The 25,534-nt window shown below is 39.5% G+C and overlaps 2 protein-coding genes across 8 annotated transcripts; one reads left to right on the forward strand and one right to left on the reverse strand.

The window, feature by feature from the left end:
- Window positions 1–2,394: 2,394 nt before the first annotated feature.
- On the reverse strand, window positions 2,395–14,073 carry LOC119034063 (homeobox protein Hox-D11b-like). The gene is made up of 5 exons (XM_037124763.1): window positions 14,068–14,073; window positions 11,385–11,533; window positions 4,761–5,347; window positions 3,505–3,643; window positions 2,395–3,322 (listed from the first exon to the last, which is right to left on the reverse strand). Exons 1-5 carry the CDS (start codon window positions 14,071–14,073, stop codon window positions 3,229–3,231), a joined length of 975 nt encoding a protein of 324 aa, XP_036980658.1. The 3' UTR covers window positions 2,395–3,228.
- lnpk (lunapark, ER junction formation factor) lies at window positions 13,672–25,186 on the forward strand. 7 transcript variants are annotated; one of them, XM_037123864.1, is made up of 16 exons: window positions 13,672–13,830; window positions 15,010–15,081; window positions 16,194–16,235; window positions 16,672–16,722; window positions 16,809–16,945; window positions 17,162–17,220; window positions 17,549–17,589; window positions 17,966–18,049; window positions 18,160–18,211; window positions 18,420–18,551; window positions 18,820–18,930; window positions 19,081–19,186; window positions 19,687–19,757; window positions 19,906–20,076; window positions 20,726–20,815; window positions 22,295–25,182. In XM_037123864.1, the coding sequence occupies exons 2-16, from the start codon at window positions 15,055–15,057 to the stop codon at window positions 22,525–22,527; spliced, it is 1,407 nt and encodes a 468-aa protein (XP_036979759.1). In that variant the 5' UTR covers window positions 13,672–13,830; window positions 15,010–15,054; the 3' UTR covers window positions 22,528–25,182. The 7 variants fall into 7 exon arrangements, with proteins under 7 accessions (XP_036979759.1, XP_036979762.1, XP_036979761.1 ...); XM_037123867.1 differs by having other exon boundaries at window positions 18,838–18,930; XM_037123866.1 differs by having other exon boundaries at window positions 18,420–18,539.
- Window positions 25,187–25,534: the final 348 nt, after the last annotated feature.

Raw genomic sequence — 25,534 nt, forward strand, 5'->3', positions numbered from 1 at the left:
TTCTCAGAGCCGAAGCTGCAGAATTTTGCATACATGAAATCAATCAGAAAAAAAGAGTCTGATTATTATTATTATTTTTTTTTTAAAAAAAGGATATTTGACCTGACAGTCTGGCTGGCAGGTTAACAGACCACCCACAGTAAACAGAACATACATGTAAATATGTTAATATTATTTATTAACAACTATATTTAATAACAAATACCTTTGCTCAAGTACTATTTGTACATGTGCCCTTCACATTCACTGTTTATTTGTCTTATACTATCTATATACTGTCAGGACTATTATATTATCATCAATACATTTTCAAAATGTTTTTTTTTAAATAATTTTATAAATTTTTATACATCAGCTCCAACTTAAAAGTTGTTTTCCCAGGAGTTATGGGAAAACAACACATAATGAACATATTAAAAATGTGTTATAATGCATCTATAGCACTGTGTAATCTTAGTAATAAGCATTCGTGAATACTCATAAAGCTTCATAGCAATAATTAGAGGTCATTATGTTCTAATGTTTTGTAAGCATAAATAATGAAGCCTTTTATTTACTTTTTATTATGATCTATAAGGTCAGTATCAATACTAACTGGTCAAACAATTTATTTGCACAGACTGTAAGTCAACATAAGTGGATTTAGTTTAAATAAAGTGGAAGATGAAGTTCATACACAAAATGCTGTATTTTTAACAGGCACTTACACAAATAATACTACTTAAAATAATGAATTATAGATATTGGTGTGAGAATGACTGCTCATAATTATGATAATACAGCCCTAAAGGTGCATTACAACACATCATGCTCATCATGCATTATAGACCTATGCCTCACAGAAAGTGTTGCCTTCATACTGTTTCTCTTATTTCAATACCTGCTGCTGTTGTTGCAACTAACTGCTAATGTGCAGAAATATTATTGCTGCTTCAAATATTCATACAAATACTTCCAGTGCTGCGACATGCAGCTGAAATTGTCACAGTTTTCCACTCGACAATTATCCTCCTGTTCAGCTGGCTCCTATTGCTGCAGCTGCACGACTACAAATACCACGACTCGTACCTCTAACACTGCCGCTTAAATTACAGCAACTGTAATCGCAATTTGCACTGCAATAACTGCACACATGCCGCAGTTATTGCTTCTAATTCTTATTATATTACTAGGATTTAAAATGAAATGGAAGCAGCACAATGCCTGGCAATAAAGACACACACACACACACACAAAAAAAAAATCTAAATAGATCAGTTTAAATCCTGGACGTTCTGGGAGAAAAGGGCTCTGCAGTCTTGCAGTTGGAGTTTATTGTGGGTCATTAGGTTGAGTGCCTTTAAGCTTTCGGACCAGAAACACAATCTCTCCTTTCATCTCACGTCACACACAAACACACACACTCACCACAGCCCCCCACACACTCACACACACACACACACACACACACACACACACACAGACCGGCTGAGACAAAGAGAGACAGCAGACCGTCTGTATTGCCCCAATAAAAGTCATTAGGGTTGAGGAAATGGTGGTTGTGACAGTGTTTTGTGTTGCGGTTCAAGGTTCATTTGCAGCCTTGGACTCACTGAGTGTTTTCTGCTGTCTGGACCCGCGTTGTTCAAAGTCTGGGTCAGAACTCCAAGAACACAGAACACATGCACCACAATCATTTTTACATCTTTTACCTGTCTGACAAATTCTACTCTTCACCTCAGAATGTTACTTTCTTTCATAGTGAAAACTGAGGCTGCTTAATAAGCTGATTTTTTTAGGCAGTGAGGTTTTATTTACAATTCAAGGAATCGTCTAACTAAAACGTGAGCGTGTTGAATCGTGCTGTTGGGAATACTTGAGGCAAAAGTGCTCACACACGACATTCATCTCATTTTATTACTGCACAAAAACAGGCAGACACCCTGTGAAGGCGTCAGACAGACAGACTGTCACAACATTTGCAGCAAAGTAGTTTGTGCAAATATTTTTCTTGTGTATTTCATTTTGCACAACCAATCGGAAAAGTGTCTAAACCGGATTGTGCCACCAGGAAAGAGTAATTAGAAAGTGACATGGCAAGTTCAAATTTATAATAAAAACCTAATTAAATGTGACATGAATTTGTTGTGTAAAAATGTTTTCTTAGCTGAAACCTTTTATCAATTTATTAGTATATTAGCGATGAATTTGAAAATAAAATAAACTATAGTGACTCAAACGTTTTTATATAAAATGAAGGACTACGCTACGCTAGTTCATATTATTAAAGCGTGGTCCAAACAAACACCAAACAGTTCTTTTTTTAAATTGTATAATTGTATGACAACATATTTTAACACATTGTCTTCATGTCTAGAAATACTGTATAATCAGATAATAAATACAAAAAACACACACGAAAGAAGAAGATAGACATGAAATAATGATTCACTAAGGAGTCAATATTTAATCACTTTAAAGTAAATTTGTCTGCTTCAGTATAAAAAGTGTTTTTCCCTCAAAAGCACAGAAGCAAAATGATAAAAATACAAATCTCAGACGAGACATATCAGAGTAATTATTCAGTTTACCTTAAATGATTGTCAATAGATGATTTAATTTGATTTTATGAGGCAGAAGTTTAGATATCGGCGAACATTTATATCACCCTATAAACAAATTCACATGAACAGCAACGGGATTTATAATTTTCAAAAACTCCTGACATCTGCGCTCACAGATCTGTTCAGCTGTGAGATGTCAGACTGTCAGCAGAACGCACAGAAACAAATCAAATCAAATCAAATCAAATCAAATCAAATCAAATCAAACACACAAGACTCCACAGACAAGCGCATCTGTATTTGATGTTCCCCTTATTAAGTGTTCAGACAGGAGAAATAATAAAAATATGTATGTCCTCATTCCTTTGTATTAGGAGGACATGAGGGCCTGAGGCAGAGAGGAGGAGGAGGTAATTTCTTTAGAGTACGCCACATGACTTCAGAGGGTTCAGATGAGGAAAGAGCACAAATCTGAATGTTTTCTTAATGAGAGGCAGCAGATTGAACAGAGGAGCTGCTGTGTATCCGGCGGCTCAGGGTGCGTTCTGTCTGACCCTTCGTCGCCCGCCGACATGACTGGAATGATTCAGTGTTGTGACGCGGGGCTGGAGAGCCGTCACAGTTTGTGCAAGACGCAGAAGAAGAAGCACGACCGCCTCTTGCTGCCGCCTCCCTCATCTGGTCATCAGAACAGCTGGTATCCTGTGTAGTACTGCAGCCTCTCTCTCTTCAGCTTCTTCTCTTTCATCCGTCTGTTCTGGAACCAGATTTTCACCTGTCTGGAAACAGCAAAGACAACAGAAACATGTGAGCAGAGTAACAATCACCAAATCCAACCTGATCTGACACCAGCTGGAGCAAAGTGGTCCCCATGTGCCTGGGCTCAGTCCTGCAGGACCTGCAGTCTGAAACTTTTATTTGAATGACTCTGAATGACAGAAATGAGGCAGCGTGGACGCACCGATCTGTCAGGTGGAGCCGGTGGGACAGCTGCATGCGTCTGTCTTTGTTGATGTAGATGTTGAACAGAAACTCTCTCTCCAGCTCTCTGGTCTGCTGCTTGGAGTACGGACACCGCTTCTTCCTCTTCACACAGGCCCCTGATGGAGAGACAACAAACTCTCAGTAAACACTTTCCAGTCCTACACAATTTATACATATTTTCAACCTCATTAACTTCATGTCAGTCAGTCTAAGCTGATTTTACCTGAAATGTCAAACATTATAATATCTGATTAAAGGTGAATGTCAAGGCCTGAGACAAAACACATGAAGTTAGGAGGTCAGAAGTCTAATTAAAGCTCAAATCACATTTTCAGATTTACAAATTGTTTGTTATATTTACTTATTTAGGCCCACATGTACGATTAGCACCACTGTGACATCTCATCTGTTGAGTGTGCTACTAACTTGCTTAGAAAAAGACAGAGATTGATAATTATTATTAAATGTAATGTATGAATCTATAAATAATCACATTTACTGACACTGTTTATCACTGCTCATTGCATTAATCCAGCTCAAGGATCCTTTCACATATTTTAAATAAACTCTTTATCTTTTTTTTCCACTAGGAAAATTATTAAAAAGTATTAATGTGAGTATGAAGTTACAAATGAGTTTGTACATTCATTAGCCTGTTCAGATTGAGAGAGATTATATTGTGATATTAAAAACATTCTTTACATTTTTTAAACACGTCAAAAGAATGTGCTTTTATTTTTTAATGTTGATTTTCAGCCTTTGTTATATCCTCTGCTCCAGTAGCTTTACTTTGAAAAGACGAGAGTGGTCTTGTAAAATATATGAGACTAGATAAATAAAAGACATAAATAAAAGAGTTATCATGACTTTCAATCTGTTTCAAACCCGGACAAAAGGTTTATGAATGATCATTCTTAGCTGCTCAGTTTGGGCCCATTCTGGCTCCTGACGCAGTCTTACGTGCCAAACTGACTGTGGTCGGTTTTAGTGTCAGTGTAGCGGAGAGAGACGTGTGAGACTATATTTCACCCAAGATAAAGACATGATATATATTAACATGTAGCTTTTTAATTAAAACATGCAGGAAATCAAACAGTGAGTTGCATGAAGCTGAATTATTTAATTCCTAAATGAAAGCAGGTTGCAGCTTCTGGAAGCTCAGAAACTACAATCTGCTTTCATCAATTAAAAAATAATGTCGTGTTCTTATACTGTTATATCACTTCCACTTACTTTGTGCATGGCTGTATTCTCCTCCACAGCCGCTGGACAGCAGCGCATCCTCCTCGTCCTCCTTCCCCGCCGGGGTCGTGTCTGACCCCGCCCTCACCTCGCTCCTCTCCCCGCTATGACAGCTCGTCAGCTCGGCCCGATTCGCCTCCTTCTGCTGTGCGGTCCCGGTCGTAGTCTGCGCCTTCAGGTTCACCTCTTCGTCCGTGTAAGCGGTGAACTGGTCGAAAGCCGGCGGCAGCACTCTGTCGCGGCCTGCCGGGAAGAGGAGCTGTGAGTCCGGGTTGAACGCCGCGTATCTCCGCGCGTCTTCCCCAAACGCCTGCGTGTGGAAGCGGGGGAAGCTGTCCTTACTGGGGCTGAAGATCGTCTCCGACTGGGGCCGTAAGCCGTGGTACTCGTGGTAAACAGCTTCCCAGGATGGAGAGGTGATGGGCCGGGTCCATTTCCACGGAGGAGGGCAGCAGTGGCCTCGGTACTCCGACAGTCCTCGGGCTGCAGCGGTGCTCTGGTCCAGCCGAGTGGAGCCGTGTTCCGCCACAAACGGTGAAGTGATGGAACCAAAGTCAGACTTTGACGGATAGGTGCAGCTTGGTAAATACATGGATAAATACTTACAAATTTGAACGGGGTTTGGTGTGGCTTAAAAAAAACTAAAATAAACACAAAGGAGGGTAAGCTGCCGGCACCTTTCTCTATTTATACAAGACTTACAAAAGATGAGTTGTCTCTTCCTAAATCTTATTTAAAAAATCAATATAAACTTAATAAATATAGATCTGCATCGTGACCTAAGCCCTGGCGCTTAAAAAGAAGAACCACAACCAGCCCCCGATATAAATAATAAGCCACATTTCTTTCCTTATCCCCCAGACCACAGTGAAAAGCTGCTCCCAGTGTCCTGTGGAAAGTCAGGAAAACATACTGTACAGTGTTTGACCTTGAGCCAGCCCAACCTGGGTCTGCTGAGTACAATTAACTAAACCTACAGTGAGTACAGGCTGGGGCTGCACGTTTCTGTTGGCAGGCCAGCCCCAAACACACACACACACACACGCACGCACGCACGCACGCACACACACACACACACACACACACACACACACACACACACACACACACACACACACACAGATAGATAGATAGAACAATAGTGCTGCAGTTAAGCATTTATGACATTTTGCCAGGGGGTGAAATTGGAATTTAAACCTCACACTGAGTGTTGTAGCCTGTAATAAAATTGAAAAAAAAAAAAAAAAAAAGCTTTCAAACGCAGGAGAAAAACATTCCTGTTGCATGAAGCCTGTGTTTATCCCTCATGTGTACATGCAGGTCATATGACTTCATGGATGTGTTTGACTTGCACTGTAAAAAAAAAACGACAAAAAACACATCAGACATTTACAGAAAATGTCTTCAGATTTTTTTTTATGGAGCATGAACATCTCACGCAGGCCTCCATTTCAAAGCCCATTCCTGGACATTACGTAGTTAGGGAGGCTTTGTTGGGACTAAATGTACTTATTAAAATAAGTATTTTCAACAGTTTTATCCTCTGCGATCATCCACTGTGGAATTAGAAAAGGAAAACATCCCGGCAGCTGGACTGAAAGCTGCTCTGCGTCTGATTTGTAGTAACTTTTATGGTACGGACGATCCGAGTTTTATTTATAAGACAGTCAGATTGTCAGCAGTGACATTAAAGCACATCAGCCTCAGATTTATGTAGAATATAATGTGTTTGAAGGGAAAATCATAGTTTTGTTTACTTTTGTGACAGTATTTTTAGTTTTACATTTCCATACCAGAACACTAGAAACAATTAATTTCTGGTGTCCTTGACACTGTGTGAAATGTTGCAAAGGTTGTGAGAAAAACACTTCTGTAACATGTTTCAGTGGTGAAATTCTATAAATCAGTTCCGTCTTTTGGAAACTAATTTATCTCTTTTTCACTTCGATTGTGACTTTTGCATCTCGAGTACCAGCAATAATTTCAGGGAAACCCAAAATGTTCCTTCGAGCGCCAAAAGTGAAATTTAAATTGATTGTTAAGACTCAAAAAACATTAGTCTGTGTGTCAAACTCAGATTATGAACAATCAATTACATATATTTAAACAGATTATATTCAATTTTTTTTTTTTAGGTTTTCTTTTTCTTAATTTGAAAGAAAACTGGTGGGGACAAATCGAACCTCGTTGGGTGCCATCTTTGTCCCGCAGGACTCATGTTGTCCAGAAATGACCTAGTTTATTGTTAAACTTCCTCTTAATATTCAGAGTAGTTCATTGAATTCTGTTTCAACCCAACAATGTGCTCCAGTTGTTGTATTAGATAAGCAGTCAGCACCTACAGTGAGCGAGCGCTGGTCCTCAGGCTACATCTTGATCATCTCCTCATGAAGTGCAGGATCTAAGAGCTCCGTTAAAAGAAAACCTTGTGCTGTAACGGGACTTTCCCATTTATTGCATCATAAATATATCTGTCAAAGCAAAAGACATTTTCTCATTTCATGTGGTCGCTCATCATGAGGACATCTCACTGGAACACATCGGTGTGTTGTTCTGGTGCAGAGCTCGTTGACACTTCGAGCCCAGACGTTCGTTCTTGATGTACGTCGACCATATAATGTTTTCTGTTCTGACGCTTCCTCCCATCAGCCTGAAGTGTTACTGAACACATGTGAGACACAGATAATAACGTTTCACATGTGCTTTCTAACATGCGTTCACACAAAGACCAAAAGATCATAGATGCTGTTAGAATTTCATATTTTATTAATAAACAAGATTTGAATCCAAGTAAATGGCAGTTGCAGGATGGCGCCACTCTTAAAGGACAAATTCCCCCCAAAATTGAAAATCTTTATAGTCCACAAGACATTTCTGGAGCTTCACAGCGAGACAGCACTGCAGCATTCTACGAAACAACTGATGTAGACGGGGACGTGTTTTAAAACGCAGAAGAGCAACATAGAAAAACAAAACATGGCTCCATACAGCTCATCCGGCATAATCGAAGTCTCTGGAAGTCCCAGTATCACAAACTGATTTGAAAATAAGTTATTATAAGTTATGTAAGCTCTACTGGGGCTTCCAGGGACAGAGATTATGCCAAACTTTTTATTTATCTTATTTATTTATTTTCTGTTTTTTTTTTCTATGCTATAATGCTATGCTGTTTTTCTGTGAAGCTCCAGAAATGTTTAGTGGACTAACATCGCCTGATTTACCCTCAGTCTGGGGGTGAGGAGATAACACCTGAATTAAAATTTTTGGGTGAACTTATCCTTTAAGAGAAACACTACCTCTAGGATACCCTGCAGTCTGGGGCCTATGAACCCATTCCAACAGCTTTAAACCTAAATATCCCAAAATAAAACCTTGAAAAACTGGACTGCCATCTGAAAACACAATGACGTATACGTCTGTAACATCTTCAGGCCCTGTGCTGGTCTCCTCTCTCCTCTCCACCCTCCTGGCGACATAATCAGCTCCGGTTCATCACTTTGTTAGCGTCTTCAGAGGAAAGAGAGAAGACATGAGAACAGAAATGATAAACAGGGTGGAGGGAGCGCCACCAGAGGCTGCGCTAACTGGCTGACTAGCTTTCGGTTACTGTCGACAGGAGACACCTTGAGTACGTGGGAGGATGTAAATCACGCCGGAGTGGCTTTTAGCAGGACCGGCTCACATTGTCATGGAGTATAAAGCAAAATGTCTGCATGTATGTTAGCTTTGCATGATGATGATAGTTAAGTTATACAGTGTAAGAATAAACGTCCTCCTGCCAGCCAAAGAGGCCTTTTTCTCTCACACAGGGGACATTTTGAAATGTCACAGGGGGAAAAAGCACAGGTGAGGATAATAAACCGGTGGATGATGTTTTATTTAGCTGCTTCGGTTTCATGGTCAGAATATTGTTCATGCTGGTTTTCTGTGTCATACTGCGACACGTAAGACTCGAGACATCACAGACACGTGATAAAAACACACCTGTGTTATGAATATATGATATGATTGTTCACAGTCGCTTCTCAGAACGACCTCCAGGGAATATAGTGACACTGTTTAGAGGGTTGTGCACTCGCTCATAGATTTAGAGCGACTACATTTATTCTTCATGCCAACTGGTTCCTTGAAATTGGCAGTTAATGTTTCTAAAAACCAATGAAACTTTCTGCCGCAACGTTTGGCTGCCAAACGACCGACCGCAGTTCAAGTCACACAACTGGATTTTTTGGAGAGCACCTGGAGACATTTCCAGCTGTTTTTGTGGCGACCCAGAACCAGTTATTTTTTCACAGGAAGTTGGACCATCTCCATCTGGGAACGTGGCATCCAAGCCATGATTTTTTTAAAGCCAAACCATGATTTTGCCATCACCTTTGTGCCTAAACCTAACCAGAGCATAAGCACAGCGTTGTGACGAGAAGAGAATAAAATTCAACCCGAACAAACGGAAAGTTGCAACATAAATAAACCTCCAGTTTTAACTTAAACCTTTCTGTGGTCTTGCAGAAACATGCTAACATGTATTTTGGAGGGTGTGGGACCATTTCCAAGGATACTTTAGACAGGAAATCAGGAATCCTGGAACACCTCCAGCTGTGTTTGTGGTTGCTTCTAACGAGACCTCAGGACTCCTCCTGCATGTGTGTGGCGACTAATGGCATTTCAAGTCAAATCATGAGTTTTTCCTAAGCCTTACACAATAGTTTCTGGGCCTAAACCTAACCAGACAAGCTCAGCTTTGTCACGTCATAAAATTTAAAACGTAACATAAAGAAATATAATAAAGACATTTAAAGTTTCAATATATCCGTGGTTAGCAGAGATGCACGCTGCCAACATGTATTCTGACAACATTTATGGGCTGCAGTGATTCTCTGCTGGGTGGTTTTCTTCCTCGTTACATGTCATACATCGCGGTGCTGATGTGACTTATAACTTACAGAAAATGCAGCGCTGTTCCGACCGCAGAGATCTCAATGAGCAAACCAGATGTAGCCCTTTAATGTGCATTGTGGATATATTGAGGTCATCACTTATCAGAGGCAGAGTCCTTAAAGGAGCAGGCCAGAAAAAGCCCCTCGCAAAAAAAAAAAAGCCCCTCGCAGGCCTGTAGCGATATAAACACACGAGTGCTGAACAGGGATTCTTTGTTTTATTGCACGATAAATATGAATGTCTAATTAAAAGACGTTGGCTATTTAATGCTCAGCACCACAGAAACTCTGAGCTTTGTTCTAATGGGAATTTCATCTTAAACAGCTCATTGTTCTGGTTTTGATCGTGTTATAAAAAACCACTGATCATACATATCACACATACATATATATGTATGTTATACATACATCACTGTTGCTCTAATGTTTATCATACCTGGACACATGATGGTCTACAGTAAGCATGCTGGGAGGCTACTTATCGTAATATTTCCCCCATACAGTCATGTAGGTGTTGCCTTCTCCTGTCTTTGGGTTATTTCAGCTCGTGTTTGCCAAAAAAAAGGCAAAATTAGTAAATTAAAGTAAATGATGATTTACAGGGGACAAAAACAGACTTTTTTTTTTTTTTTTTTAAGAATATGTGCTTAAATGTTTGACGACACAATATTAGGGGAACAAGAGAATAGAAGAAAGAATTAATTAAGATCAAGGTTTTAATCTGCTGAGTTGTTTCCTGTTTTGCTGGTGATGCGTTTGAGTTCTGGGTCTAAATCGATGTCAGGCCATGTGCAGGTGGAATAGAAAAAACAGAGAGACTTCAGTCCTTCTCTGATCCGACAACAAAACTTCAGACCTCTGACGAAAAATCAATGAGCTCCAACAGGCCCAAAATGAAATCGAGTACAATAAATTGGACACAGTAAAATAAAACAGTAGACTCCAATCCTCAATAATTTAAGACCGCTGAAGAGGCCTTCTGCAAAATTCATTTCAAAAGTTCAGCTCGGAGGAAAATCCCCCTTTTTAAAGACGACGATGAAACCTTACAGCAGCATTAACGCACTTTAAGAGTGAAGTCGTCAAAATCATCGTTTCCCGTCTCCAAGAATGAAATCCGCGCCCTGTTGGATTAACATTTACGCGCTGTCCTGTCAGTAAAAAAATAATGTGCCAATAATTTGAATTCATCATTCAAACAGGTAAAAAAAAAAATAAAAAATTAAAAAATAATCAGGCGTTTAAACTGTTCAGTCGACTGTTATTTTATTTCCTGGCATTTAATAATGATAATTATAATAATTATAATAATAACTTGACGTCTATTGATTTTTTTAATTCGAGTAAACCAATCAACTTTTTGTATGCGATGACATTTCTGCATTAAATTGCAATGCGTTGCGTTGTATTCATGTAAAGCGCATGTAAATAATAAGTCCTATTATTTTAATCGTTCATTTAAAATAAAAATAAAAGAGAAACAAGAAATCCACGTTGACTCCTGGCGCATGTTAAGCCCCGGCCTGCTGCGCGCACGATGGGAATAAATTAAGAAGCAGACGAGGAAGGAAAATTATAATAAAAGTTAATCGATTTTTTTTTCTTTTAGTGACGATTTAATTAGAATATCTGGAATAAACAAATGTATTTCTAACCATCTGAATGAATGGAGACTTACCTGAGAGCAGAGGCCGAGCTGCAGCGCGTCGCCGAGGCAGGTGTCCACAGACTCACACTGACTGACTGACTGACTGACTGACTGACTGCCAAGTCCAATAAATGGTCTAACACCCCCAAACGTGTCCGAGGTGTCTTTGAACCATGTGGCTTTTACTCAAAACGTCCAGACAATAAAAGAGTCGCGGAGAGCAAACGGTGCAGGAGGCCTCTCATCCTCACTGCTCAGACCTGTAGGCGACATCAGTATAATATCAGTGTTTTTGTCTTAATTATCTGAAAGTTTTAATGGTTTAATCAATGTTTAACTTTGAGGCCTACTTTCGCCACGATGCAGGGGAACATTCAACTGTAATACAAGTAGTTTACACATATCTGAGACCAGTCTGAGGCTAATTAATACATGAGCACAGTGTTAAAGGATTAACTCAACACAAACACACAGTTTTAAACTCTACTTTCACTGAGAAAACATGTAAACCTGCGCACACCAGCGCCCATTTCTGTTTTATTGCGTCTTTGTCAGACACCATTGTCACACGCAGACACACCTCGAGTGTGTGTCTGTGTGTGTAGTTTGTGTAAGTTGTTCATAAAAGTCCCCGCTGTTCACTTTTATTTCAGAGTGTTTAATTTATTAAGGGTTAATGAAACGGAAATAACATCAGCATCAGGATTATTCATCAGCTATAATATACATCAACGTGTGTGTGTGTGTGTGTGTGTGTGTGTGTGTGTGTGAGGGGGAGAGAGGGAGAGAGGGGGGTAAAAAGAGAGTTTTATTAGGCCCATAACTCTTCAGACTCGAGAGGAAGCTGTAAGCATTAAAGCTGAAGGCCGAATCTCTGCAGCCTAATGTGAAACAGCTCAGCTGGGAGTTGAGAAAATGCTGCTGAATATTGGACAGATTCCACCGCTTCTCCTCATTTTATACAACGTGATAACAGTGGAAACGCTACAGGAACACACGTCTGGGTCTGAGGAGCTGAGATGGGGCCCCTGGTTTATTTTGGCTGCGCGGGCCGGAGTCACTTTTTCTCCAAGGAGAACTGAAATTATTCATTAAATATTGTGGATGTTTATCTGAGCTTCTGCTACCTGAACCGTATGAAGATGGTCTCAGCAGCTGTTGTTACCTGCTGAGAGGAAGCGGGAGCATAATAACCACATGTCCTGCTGGAAAGGAAATTAAATACACTGCATACATGCACGGCAACAAGTCTGATGACAAGATGAGGGCCTGCAATTAACTGTTTAATTAAAGACTTAATATGATCACAGCTTAGTGATTACCCAATAAAAATATATTATTGTCAGTCCCACTCACTTTGAATGCCGCAGTGAATAAGGAAGGCCCACGTGAAATAATAAAATTGCGACATCTAGTGGCGTAAACTTGATTTACAGCTTTAAATTGCAGTGATAGAGAAATACATGGTATTTTTTTCTGACTTATCTTTTCTTACCAAAGAACGTAGACTTCAGGAAATGTTCAGTTTTAGTTTTTTTAATAACTCGTTTGAGATCAAGTGGATTATCAGATAATACAGACTAAGGATATTACCTGGAGTATCTTCACCAGTTTGGCTACCTGTTTGATCAAGTTAGAAGCACATTTTCTACTACAATGTGACTTTTAATCAACTGTTAATAAAATAAAAATAATAGTTAAAGGCAAGCACTGCAATGTTTATTTATTTACTTAAAAAAAAAGATATAAGACTTTGTGACTTTTGGCCAATTACCGGTACTTAATCAAACTGGCTGTTTGTTATCTTAAACTAAATTTCTTGACTTACCCTTTTAATTTTAAACACTGTGTAGAAAATATTAATTTGGACATAACTAACATATTTAAAGAGAAGTGCACCACGACAATGTTAGGAACACATTCAGTTATACTGCTGTCCCTTCATTTTGGCTAGATGTTTTTAGTCATCCTTATTCAAGGATATAAACTACAATAGATTAATATCTTACTGTGTCACTAACAAGCTCAAATAGGCGTCTTTGGAGATATCATATTGTGAGTGCTTGAGTCAGAAAGAATAAAAATGGATTATTGATAAAGTTTCTGTGGACTACAACATTTGTATTATTTATTTTCTTTAACTAATGAGTTTATTTAATACAGAAACCTTCCAAATTGTGTCTAAATGCGCTCGTCGTCTTGATATTAACACCAAAACACTCCAAACTTAGTGAAAATGCACAAAAACTCAAGAAGACTACAACGCAAAGGATTCTGGGAATCCACTCGCCTCACCGCTCTCGGGTTACGTCATTTTTAGGTTACGTCCATTACGTTTCCACGCCGCGCCAACTCTCGCTTGGTGGCAGTTGAGATGTCAGTTCAGGGAGCAGCAAAAGTCTGCTTGTGTTCTTGTTCCTGCGCCAACTTGTGGACCAAATTACCCGCTGATAGAAACATTTCATCACCACCTGATGTAAGTACTGATGGGAATTAAACGCTTAATGAAAATTAGCCTCGACTAGAGGATTTCTGTGTGTTACTGTCGGTGCTAAGTCTGATAACTGTTACTGTTATTGATGTAGTAGCTACGTTAGCTAGGTCCAGCAGTTAACACACACGTTTTGGCATCGCTGTGTTGAATTCAAAAGTAAAAGTACAAGTTAAGGTTAAGGTTTGGGTTGGCTAACGACCACTCTCTCTGGTTATGTACCGTCATTGTTTCTTGCTAGCAGCTGCGTCAGGTGCCCAGTGTTTTGATGGAGCAGCTAACGTTAGCAATAACTCCATTAGCTGCCGAGCGTGAAATTATATTACCTTTTTACCCGCCTCATGTGATTGAAAGAGCAATGCTTAATAGGTAAATAGCTTACGTGCCTTATATATATGCGTTGTCAGTGAGAGGTCTGGAGAAAAGTCAGTGAACGATAGCCTTGTAATGTTACTTGTGTTTATGTCTGGTCATCCCTTTAAGGTAACGCACAGGTTATACAGGTTAAACATGTAGAAGTCTGCTATGCTGAAAATGTTGTTACCAGGATTTCAAAGCATGCAGACTTAATGGTATACACTCTTCTATGCAGTCCAGGATGTGTGTGCTATGTTATGATACCTTTCTTTTTCATAATAAAAAAAACGATGATCCTACTGTCCTCGCACTGCTCGAATAACAGCATGATTTCACAACTGCTGCCACATGTGGACTTGAGACATGTGTAAAAAAAAATGACTGAGTCATGTTCTGTGAGGTCATACCTGGTCAAAAGGTAAAGCATTGCAGGGTGACATCATAACTTTGGAGCAGAGAGCTGTTTATAGTGAGTGTAGGAGCCATGTAGAGTGAACAGCTTTCAGTGACCAAACATGCTACTATTTGACAGATTTCAGCGAAAGAAATGCTTGTTGTGCTCTTTAAGCTATATAAGAAGCCACAAGCAGAGACTTTCTTCATGAATCCACATTTAACAATGACGACTATTGTGTCCATATGGGCAGCTTGCTAAATCCTGTGATGACTTAAATGTTATATAAATGTAGCAGCAGGGCTTAAATGTGGTGTTTAACATAAGCAGCATAAAATGTGCAGCTATACCAGGAAGGATTATATGCTTTACTTGCCTCAGACATTTTGTTTTACAGAGACTTTCTGTTCCAGAGTGAACCAAAGGAATCAAAGAGGAGACGACTGTAACTTACAGAAATGGGGGGTCTGATATCCCGGTGGAAGGTAAGTGCAGTATGAGTGAAGAGTTGAGCCATAAAAGTACGAGGAAGTTAAGGAAAAAAGAGGCACTGAGATTTCATAATGTACACAGTGCAAGATAACAAAAACGGCAACACTAAAGAAGTACGACAGAAGACTCACACAGATTTCATAAAAGCTTAATAAAATTCCTTTTTTAAGAGGAGATTTAACAGATCAGATTTTGGCTTTGGCTCCTCAGGGAGAGAGCTGGGACTGGCATCTAAAAGGTTGCCTGCCGTCACAGGAATTTAAGAGGTCTGGCGGATATGTAACATGGGGCCAAGTCATGCGGTACTTGGACCAGTGGTAGCAAAATCCTAAAACCAGTTCCAAAACATACGGGCAATGACTGTAGATAGACAGACAGAAAAATCATTAAGACTGACCCTCTACCCTGACCAGTCAGGTTTTTAAAACAGGAACATTCAAATGTTTTGGTTCCATTCAGTGTTTGGTGTTATCACACTCCTGAAAATGTGCTTAACAAGCACCTCATTCTTAAAGCTTGACTCAGCATTGAAAAGAGATGAGATTACCTAATTCTATTCTATTTTGTTTAAATTATTTTGACAACTAAATCATTTTATGTCACAAGTCTTGAACAGTGAGCCAAACAGTTACATCTGAACACTGATTCATAGCAGATACTTTCTTGAATTCTTCGTATCTAATGACAGTGTTCAAGACAATTTGAAACAACACACTGAACCCTGCACCTGAGCTAGATGAATTTTTTATTTATAGAAACAATATTTTTAGACATACTAGAGAAGTCAAAGGGAAAGAGAGGCAAACAGTTATAGGGACTGAGCAATAGAAAGAAAGTGCCAGCCTTGATGTTTGCATTTGTTAATTTTTATGAGAGATGAACAAAGGTACAGATGTCAAGAATTGTGAAATGTTACATCATATGTAGCTGAGATATTTCAGTCAACCAGGAAGTGGCCCTTTGATAAGTCAAAGGAACAGGGCTGATTGTTTACAGACGATCCAATCAGTATTTAATGTGTTGACTGTGTGTGACACTGAAAAGCTGTAGGTTCATTTTCCTGATGAATCTCATGATAATTGTCTGATCTTTATCCTCAATCCAGACAAAGCAAACCACAGTTGAGCAGCTGGAGAGCCTTGACAAGGTCTGTACTAAATATTGTATCACTTTGATGAGCTCTAACAATGCTTACAGCACAGAACATTTATTTCTAGTCACAGTTTGCATTTTAGTTTTTCATTATGGAGATATTAAGGATAACCAACTAGGGCCTGACTCAAAGCAGGATTGAGTCGTGTGCCGACCACACTGATCATGAAATCCAGGTTTTGCTCAACAAAAGATATCCAGCTAGCATCATTAATCCTGCAGCTATTATACTGAAGATGAGATGTTGAGTTTACTTGTTTCACCCTGAAATAATAACTGATACTTCAGTAATTTAAACAAGATCAAAGAGCAAGTAGAACATAGGTTAACATTAGGGAAATGGTTTTCCTGGAGATTTCACATGTGATTAGTTGAGATTATTTGCACTGTTTGTTTAAATAACCTTTCACTTTTATGTTTCTATTTTGTAGGAGATTAAAGAGCTGGAAGAGTTTAGAGCCAAAAACCAACGTCTCCAAAAGGTCAGTGGGATATCCAAAAAGTGGAATAATACCCTTGAAGTGTGATTTCTTTATCCTCATCCGTCTCTGTGTTTATCTGTCTGCAGCTGTGGGTCGGCCGGTTGCTTCTCTACTCGTCAGTCCTTTACCTGCTGACCTCTCTGATCGTGTACTGCCTCTACCTACCTGAACAATGGTTGCACAGACTAGCCATGGCTTTGCCTTTCTTCATATATCCTGTGTTGTGAGTGCTCATGTTATTCTACAATATCTCCTTCACAAACCCTCTGCAAAGTACAGATGTATCATTTTTAATCTGCTCCACAGCATCTTACATGTGTCATGTCATTCATGTTCGTACAGTAAGCATGAACAAGTGCTTTTGTTACCTGACAAGGTTAAATTGGAAATTGATAATCCAGAAAAACGGCATCTTTTGGCTTCTTTTTCTCATCATCAGGGTTTGGTTCATCAGGAAACTGTTGATCTTCCTTTTTTCCAAACGTACTGAGAGAAACAGTAAGTTGTCCATCAGTCTCTTCCTGTTCACCTGTCCATTCAGCTAACAAAAAAACATATCTTATTTATTTTTGTTGATTCTAGGACTATTATTATCATCACACTTTACTGTCAAAAATTTTTCACAGTAGTAAATAGTTCTGCTATCTTACACATGGAATACTGAACATATGAAACTGTTTTTGTTTTATAGTCTGCTAGAATTTTGTGTTGGAAACATCAGAAATCAATCCAAATGAGATATTTTAAAGTGAAAAACTACAACAACAAATACAGCCTAATATTATTTTGATAACATTTAATAAGTTATTACTGCATCTTTTTTTAGGTGAGAAACTTGAAGATTTGAAGGCTGCCAAGAAAAAGATTGTAAGTGTCCAATTCTTTTCTTTTCTGCATCTTTTACTGACTCAAGGAGAGTTTAGAGAGAGTGTGGCTGTCCTTCTCCTCACACTTAAAGTCAAAATGTCTTCTTCTCTATACTAAAATGAGTGTTTCCTGCCATCAACACAATGACTCATCAGACAAAAATTGCTGCACATTCTATTTTCTTTGACTCATGTCAACAAACTTGCTTCAAACGGCGCCCTTTTTTGGTCTTTTCTCTGGTCCTAATTTAAAGTATGTAGTGAGAGAAAATCATTCTGGCCAAATTTATTCCCGGTGCTCCTTTTGTGTTTAACCAAAAGACTGTGGTTAATTCTGCATGAAAGAATCAAAGTCTCCCTGTTTTTTGTGTCTCCAGCTGGAGGAAGTGATGGAGACAGAAACGTACAAAAATGCCAAACTAATCCTGGAGCGCTTCGATCCAGAAGCTAAGAAGAAAGCTGTGAGTGATGATATCTGTTTTTGCTTTACTTTGTGTTTGTTCAGTGTGATCTTTTATTGTATCTTTGTATTGTTTGACTTTTATTTGTTTTCTTTGCTGTCACGGTGTAGGAGCTGGAGTCTACTCCAGTGCGTCCTCAGATGACTCCCAGACCAGGACAAGGTACAGCACACATATCAATAAGATAAAACATCACGTTTTGAGGTTGTTGAGTGGTGTTTGATGGAGCTTGTGTCAGAGTTATACAGAGACTAGAGCAACAGCTCCAAAAAGTGATTCCTTGTGAATAAAACATTGTTATTAATGGATAGGAAATCAAATGCTTGCCTCTGCAAGGTGAAAAAAGTTTTGTGATTTCTCTCCTCTGCAGAGATTCGACAGAGAGGCATGCCAGTGAGGCCCATGCCGATGGGCACCCCGGGTGCAATGGCAATGACAATGACCCCTGTGGGAGCCCGGCCCCCTATAGGACCTGGGGGCACACCTGTGGGTACACCTGTGGGTAAGGGGTCACAGAGATACTGAAGATTAAGAATGGTCAAGAATCACAGTTTGTAAGTGCATCAGCTTTGATGCTGGGTCCTTACAGGTTTGTCAGATGTGTTGTTCAAACAAGTCAAATCTCCTCTAGTCTGTCTGAGCAGACTCTGAGTAATCCAGGTCAGGGGCGAAGTCTAATGCAACTGGAACGAACAGCAAGTCCAGTTGCCTTTGACTGAGTTCTTTTAGAAATCTGTGTGTGTCTTCATTCCATGTCGCTCTTCCTACAGAACCTGTCCCTCTCTCAGCTCCAGGAGGACCACCGGAGAGATCTGCTCTGTCTGCCTCTGTCCTCCATGGGGCGGTACCCAGGACCCCCTGCTCCCCGATACCAGGTGTAGGTAAGTTGTGAAGCCGGTGAATACACCTTGGAGTAAATGCTGCTATGTTTGCATTGTAGAAACAGTCTGTGAACTGAAATATATAAACCTGAATCCATCAGTCTTGTGTGGGTTCGTGTGTGTTCATTTCCATGTATGTGGACTTTACAGGCCTTCACCCACCAGGTCCTCCATTAGCCAGACCAATCCTACCCAAAGACAGGGGAGCTGTGGACCGAGTCATTGAGTACCTTGTCGGGGATGGACCCCAGAACAGGTGAAGACTCATTTTACAAGGTGTAAAATCCTGTGTGGAAGTAGCTTGTGACTTCATCCCAGACTTGCATTCATTCAGATTGCAGATTTTCTTCTGGGAAAAGGAAAAAGCTGCAGTTGTAACACTCATTTACCACCTGCAGCACCAGTGTTAGAATAGCAGAGACATTTAATGTCCTCTCCTGCAGATGGCACACATCTTCATTTGCAGTTCTGCTGCTTCTGCAACTTTCCCTGGTTACAGGACTCTTGTGGAGCTTGTGGTGCCCTTGATTACAAAACTCTTCTGCCATATGTTTAGCCTTGATTGAAAAGTAACGCACATTCTTTTGGGTAAATGTCTCATGGGATTATCAGAAATCCTCGAGTAATCAAGCAATCATTGGTCCAAGTCGACAAGGAGCTTTTACCACATACCTTATGGAATATACACTGCATGTTATTAAAGTAAGATACCAAACAGTCTCTCTTCCTCCATCTGTTTCTCCTTCCTTCCTATAGATACGCTCTGATCTGCCAGCAGTGTTTTTCTCATAACGGCATGGCTCTGAAAGAAGAGTTTGAATATCTAGGTAAGAACATAAACACACCGCTGCATGTAATGAGAAAGACCGTCCTAAAAAAAGATGAGTTTTTGAGATCATAAACTCCAGAGTCATAGTTTATGAAATGGCACAGGCTTTGATCTAAGCTCTCTCTCTTTCTATCTGCATCCTTCAGCTTTCCGTTGTGCCTATTGCTACTTCCTGAATCCTGCCAGAAAGACACGTCCTCAGGCTCCCAGGCTTCCAGAGTTCAGCTACGAGAGGAGGCTGAGAGCGGAGTCCCATTCCCCTGGACCGACACCTCGTTCTGGGACTGAAACTGAGGAGAGTGCACCCCCTTCTGGAGGTACTGAAAAACAGATACACACACAAGCAAGCAAGCCAGACCAACCAAGACTGGGTCTCCTTGGGTCTGAATTTAGACTTGCACATAAGATGGAGACACACACGCACACACACATTTATTCTCTCACTGCTCTGTGCATCTTTATGTTACTTACCTCATGATCTAACCGGTCGTGTTCAGTGTTTTTTTAGTACCGTGCTCCTGTTGATCTTGTTTATGTGTTTAATGTTTGATTCTTTCCCAAACTTTAATGATGTCATCTTGTATCCTGTTGTAGTTGTTAGTGAGCAGTGAGCCGGCAGAGGTGAGACTTCACCACCAGAAAAATCACCATCTGTGTTTAGGACAATATCATCTTAAAACTGAGAAACTGGCAGATTTTTTTGCCAGATGAAATCAGTTTAAAAATTGAATCCTGAAAACCTCCTTGTCTGTCATGGTGGTGCTACACAATCCACCTAGTAAACAAATCAAGTGCAGGAAAAAATGTGAACTAATGTCTTTACTCTGTCTCGTTTAACAGATGCAGGGTGGCATGCAGCTTAAATAGTGTATATCCCTGCGAAAATGCTAGTTCGTTGTTATCCCAGCACACTACCGTGTTGCGTTAAAGTGACCAGTGGGTTTAACGGTGTGATCTTGCCTCTAGCCAAGGCTCCGGCTCCGTGGAATTTGGTCCACAGTTTCCGGATCCAGCAGAGTCCAAAGAACCCTCAGAACCGACCTCTGCAGAGTCCAGGTTCCCATCTTCTCCCTGCACTGTCTGATCTGGTTTAATTTGAACTGATTTGAACGATTTGATTACCTCAGAATGGGTCGATTTTCTTCGCTGTAGAATCCATAACATTGTAGAACGCAGACCAACGCCTATCAACAAATCGCTAACTCTAATCACACTAAAGCAACAATGGGTTTTAACAGTTACTGGATGTTTACGCCAGATCTGGGTGGAATAGTGTTTAGAAATATTAGATCATTAAAATTCATTCTGCTATTTAGAAAATAACATTGTCCTGATGATTAATCCTTAACATTTGGTGACCCTATGAATTTAAGCAAATGCTAAATAAAGGTATAATAAGAAATACATTTGATTGACCCAGATCTGGTGTTCACTGTGTGTACAAAATATTTAGACAAGTTTCTTTTATAAATGATTTATATTTGTCTCCAATCTACATTTTTAAATTGTCTCATATGTCCTTTCATCTTCTCACCTGCACCTACATTAAGTCAGAAAGAGACCAGAGTTTGTGTCCAGTCAAATCACTTCATTTAAAAACACAGAAGTCAAATATTTTGTGCATAAGTGTCATTGTGTATCTAGATGTTTTGCCACCATTCGGACAAGATGTGTGTCTTTTTATGAGATTTTCAATCACTTGTATTAATCCTATCCATAGTCAATTTTTTACCAAATCTCAGTTGTTATTTCGGTGTCCAGTGCCTCCTTTTTTGTGCACATGCTCTTCATTCCATGCTTGAAGTCCCATCTGTTCAGACATCTTGAATTTTTAAGTATTTATCAGAGCTTTGACACATTCGGTCCTGTGTTGATAGTTATTCTTAAGTTATTTTCAGTTACTGAATATTCTCATCTGTTTCAAACAAGCGACTATGATGGGACAGTGAGGCCGACAACAAATCTAGTAGCCGTTTATCATCCTGTCCGAATGGGGCTCAAATCTTCCTTTTTGCCATGGTGTGGATTTATGATCATTTTCTATCAAACAGAATGAATCTTAAAGTGTGCAAATAATGATGCATTTAGACATTTTGACTGTGAATCTTTACTTTTAGATTCACAGTGAATCATACTAAGCATCACATTCAGAAGTAATGGTTGTAAAATTGTAGTTGTATTGGGTTCCTGTAACACCAGATCCTCTGGCATTGATTTTCATGATGACGGGTGTTTGAATTCACTTGAACTTGTGTTGTTGTATTGGAGGTGGGAGATTTTAAAAAGCCACTTATGTTCTCTACATTCTCCCCTCTCTCTTGTTCATCAACTTTTGTTTTAATTATGTTCACCATAACCAAAGGAATGCTGCTCTTTCAATGACCTCTGATTTTAACTCCAAACACCCAATCATTTCTTGTATTGCAAACTATTCACATCATCTCAGATGCTCCCTTTATCTTTCAACCTTGCCGATCATTCTCTCTCTTCGTTTTCTGGTTATGTATGCATCTTATTTACTTGTCTTGTCCTCAGATGAGAAAGAGATGGGGGATGACGAAGGGATCACTCAGGAAGTTGAGAGTGAGACCCAATCAGAGGAGCAGCCACTGCAGCAGCAGCAGCAGCAGCAGCAGGAGGAGGAGGAGGAGGACGAGGGAGTAGAAGAAGAAGAAGAAGAAGAAGAAGAAGTGGTTCAGGAGGAGGAGGAGATGGAAATGGAGCAGAGTCACGGTGCGCCAGTCGAGATGAGACCGCAGCCATCGTAGTTGCAAAACGTCCAGAAGAGGACCGGTGATGTCTGATCATTCTGTCCAAACAAACGGTGGTGGTCATGATGGACAGGTAGCATTTTTAAAGCAATATAGGTGGACAAAGATTCTCACCAACATTAGTTCAATGTTTCTTCCTTTCAACCAAAAACATCAGTCTCAGCTTTTAGATATTTGTCAAGTTCATCATGCCAAGAGAAAGGAGTTTATATCCTTAATGTGCTTGGTAACTGGTGTGAATTCTCAACGAAAAACAATAAAACGTTCACTAATATTGCCTAAAATGACGCCAGCATATCATGGCCTGATCTGTTTGATTGGTTGACTGTGAAGGTGTCAGATTGATGATTGTAGTTTTAATCCTGAGGCTGTTTCTCGATAGAGTAGTTGGCTGCTGACGATGCTCTCTGCGTGGTTATTGATATGGTGATAATTTTTCAGTATTCTAATGTATGATTTAGACTTTAAGGTTCTTTTGGTTTTGAAGTAGTCAGCTGCTGTTAAAGGGTTAATGATTTTAGGCAGGACGGCTGGTTTACAAATGGTTTGTTCTTAGATGCAGCCGAAATGAAAACATACACTAAAGTAAATTGGTACATTTCGCTAAATATATAAGTTCATTATGATGCAAATGTAAGTAAAGAACATACATGCTATTTATTATCATTAAACAAAAAGTTCTCACCTAAACTTTGGGAGCAAACATTAAATTCAAGAAAGTGCATCTGAAGACAAACATCATCATCAACCATGTTTACAGTTTACACAAGATTGCCATAAAGTTTCAGGGTCCCTGCTTTGGCTTTTGTTATGGATCTTGGACCCATTTCATATGAAGACATTTACATTTAAACTAATGCATGCAAACATTTTATCCTGCTGAGATTTTTAAGTTTTCTTTTCTTTTTTTAAAGTATTTATCAGCTTGTCCCAGACAGGTGGTATCTGAGATATGAGAGGCTTCCCAGAAAACTACAGTATGTTTTTGAGCAAAGTTAATGTTTCACTTGTCAGCTGCACTCAATCTGCAGGAAGCAAAATGTTCTGAAGGGCCAATATAAAGAAATCGACAAGGGGGTCTAACAGTGCTTGTATCTGCAGTAAATGGACGACGCTAACCAGAGAAAGCAGCTGCTGTTAAGTCGATACACTGACTGTTGTTGACCGTCCATGCCTTTGTGTCCTCGCTGTAGGCAGTCTGTCAGCGGCAAATTATTGTCACTCATGTCAAACATCCCACTTGTTACTGCGGTAACCATAAACATTGTGTAGCAACCACTTATTGAACTCAGATCAGCCATCAGAAATGCAGCAGAACATGTGTTTCGAGGATAGATGTGTGTGTTTGTGACTCTCTTCACCATTCATTCTAAATCTGGAGCTTTTGTCTGCTCTAAAAGATGAATTTTACAGAATTTATTTGAGTTATTATTTTTCCTAACCAAGCTTTTTTTTTTTGGGAAAAGCAAACTTCTACAATGAAATTTTTAGCTGTAGAAATATCTTTCTCTGACAACCTTGGCTAACTTATTAGCTTGAGGATAGCATTAGTGTTGATGAGCAATGCTAACAAAAAGACAACCGAGCCTTTAAATATGTTGGGAAGTGAGTAGAGCTAAAACTGCCAAATTCTCTAACTGGTCTTTTCCAATCATAGTTGTCAGTAGAATTATCATTTGCCAAATGCACTGTTGTTTTATCTGTATTATTTGACTCCATTTGCACTGAGTTTCTCTTTGAATTTATTTATTTGGCCTTTTTGTGTTTTGATCTGTTCATGTATCGCTGCACTATTTGGTTTTTAAACAATTAGAGGTGTAATCTACAAATGCCATCGTACAGTCACAACTATTTAAAAAGTCTAGGCCTGGTTTGGGCTCTGTAGCCTTCAGGTTGCTGCAGATTTGGTGTTTGTTGAGATTTTATGTGCTTACATTCATTTTAAGTGTTTTAAATATGGTGCCATCATAATGCCTGCTCTGGATGTTGTTGTCATGATTAGTTTACTGTGTTTAACTCCTGTGGAAACATAAAAAGTGTCTCATGGTTCATTTGGCCAGCACTAGAACAAAAACAGTTTATTCTGTTATTAAATGGAACCAGAAGAAATAGTGAGTGTCTATGCAAAATGTAAATATGTTGTATGGCCTGTGTTGCACAGGTCTGACCCTCCTCAAAACTTCACAACAACCCAGAACCATTTGGCAGGAGTTGGGTGTAAAGGTTTGGGACTAGCCTTCTGAATGTGCACATGGCAGCAAACATGCTTTTGGACGAAGCTCTGTTGAATGTCGAGCAGAGACTATGTAATGAATTTAGAGTAGCCTGACTCCTCGATCGCAGCTTGACATTTGGATTTTGCCTCGTTACTTCCCTCCATCAGGCATCGCGGTACCTCTACCTGCTCACTGACTTGTGATTAACTGGATGGTACCAGTGTTAACAAGCTTTGTATCAGCTGGTGATGAAATATAAAGTTGTCTCTGTGATATTTAAAAACTTTCTCCTCAACAAGTTCTCTTTTAAGTAACTGTTTGTTTTTCATTTGTTACTTAGTTTTTTTTTCCTGCTAGATTTATTAGTTATGTATTTGACAGTGCTGGCTGTCATTACGTGTGCGCATGGCACGCCGAATAAAATTTTTCAACAAAGGAAAGCAGGAGTTGTTCTATTCTTGTTCTTCCATGTTGCCTGTGCTTCATAGACTCATTTAACTTCTCATTTAATCTCTGTTTATTGTGACTGGGTTGAACTTTTAACTTATGTGGACCATCCCTGTGTACTAAGAAGCTACAGTTAGCTACAGAAGCTACCGTTTTTAGCAGAAAAAATGATATGACCCCCAAAATGTGCGATCACTACTAATCATTTTAACATGACATAAAAAATGTGAGATTCCTTGTCTCTGTCTGTTGCCTATACAAGCCTGTGGGCAATTTATTTAAGTTGTTTAATGCTGCTGGATTGTGGATTTCTTTGTGCAGGACTCGTCTCAGTGTCTCTC

The sequence above is a fragment of the Acanthopagrus latus genome, chromosome 15, assembly GCF_904848185.1.
Source record: "Acanthopagrus latus isolate v.2019 chromosome 15, fAcaLat1.1, whole genome shotgun sequence".
Classification (NCBI taxonomy): domain Eukaryota; kingdom Metazoa; phylum Chordata; class Actinopteri; order Spariformes; family Sparidae; genus Acanthopagrus; species Acanthopagrus latus.

Coding starts and splice junctions, on each gene's coding strand:
- LOC119034063 (XM_037124763.1), bottom strand. Junction 5,348..11,384: donor AGCTCGGCCTCTGCTCTCAG/GTAAGTCTCCAT, acceptor GTATTTACCAAG/CTGCACCTATCCGTCAAAGT. Junction 3,323..3,504: donor CGGCTCCACCTGACAGATCG/GTGCGTCCACGC, acceptor TGCTGTTTCCAG/ACAGGTGAAAATCTGGTTCC.
- lnpk (XM_037123864.1), top strand. CDS start 15,055: ATGGGGGGTCTGATATCCCGGTGGAAG. Junction 16,236..16,671: donor AGCTGGAGAGCCTTGACAAG/GTCTGTACTAAA, acceptor TCTATTTTGTAG/GAGATTAAAGAGCTGGAAGA. Junction 18,050..18,159: donor CAGAAGCTAAGAAGAAAGCT/GTGAGTGATGAT, acceptor GTCACGGTGTAG/GAGCTGGAGTCTACTCCAGT.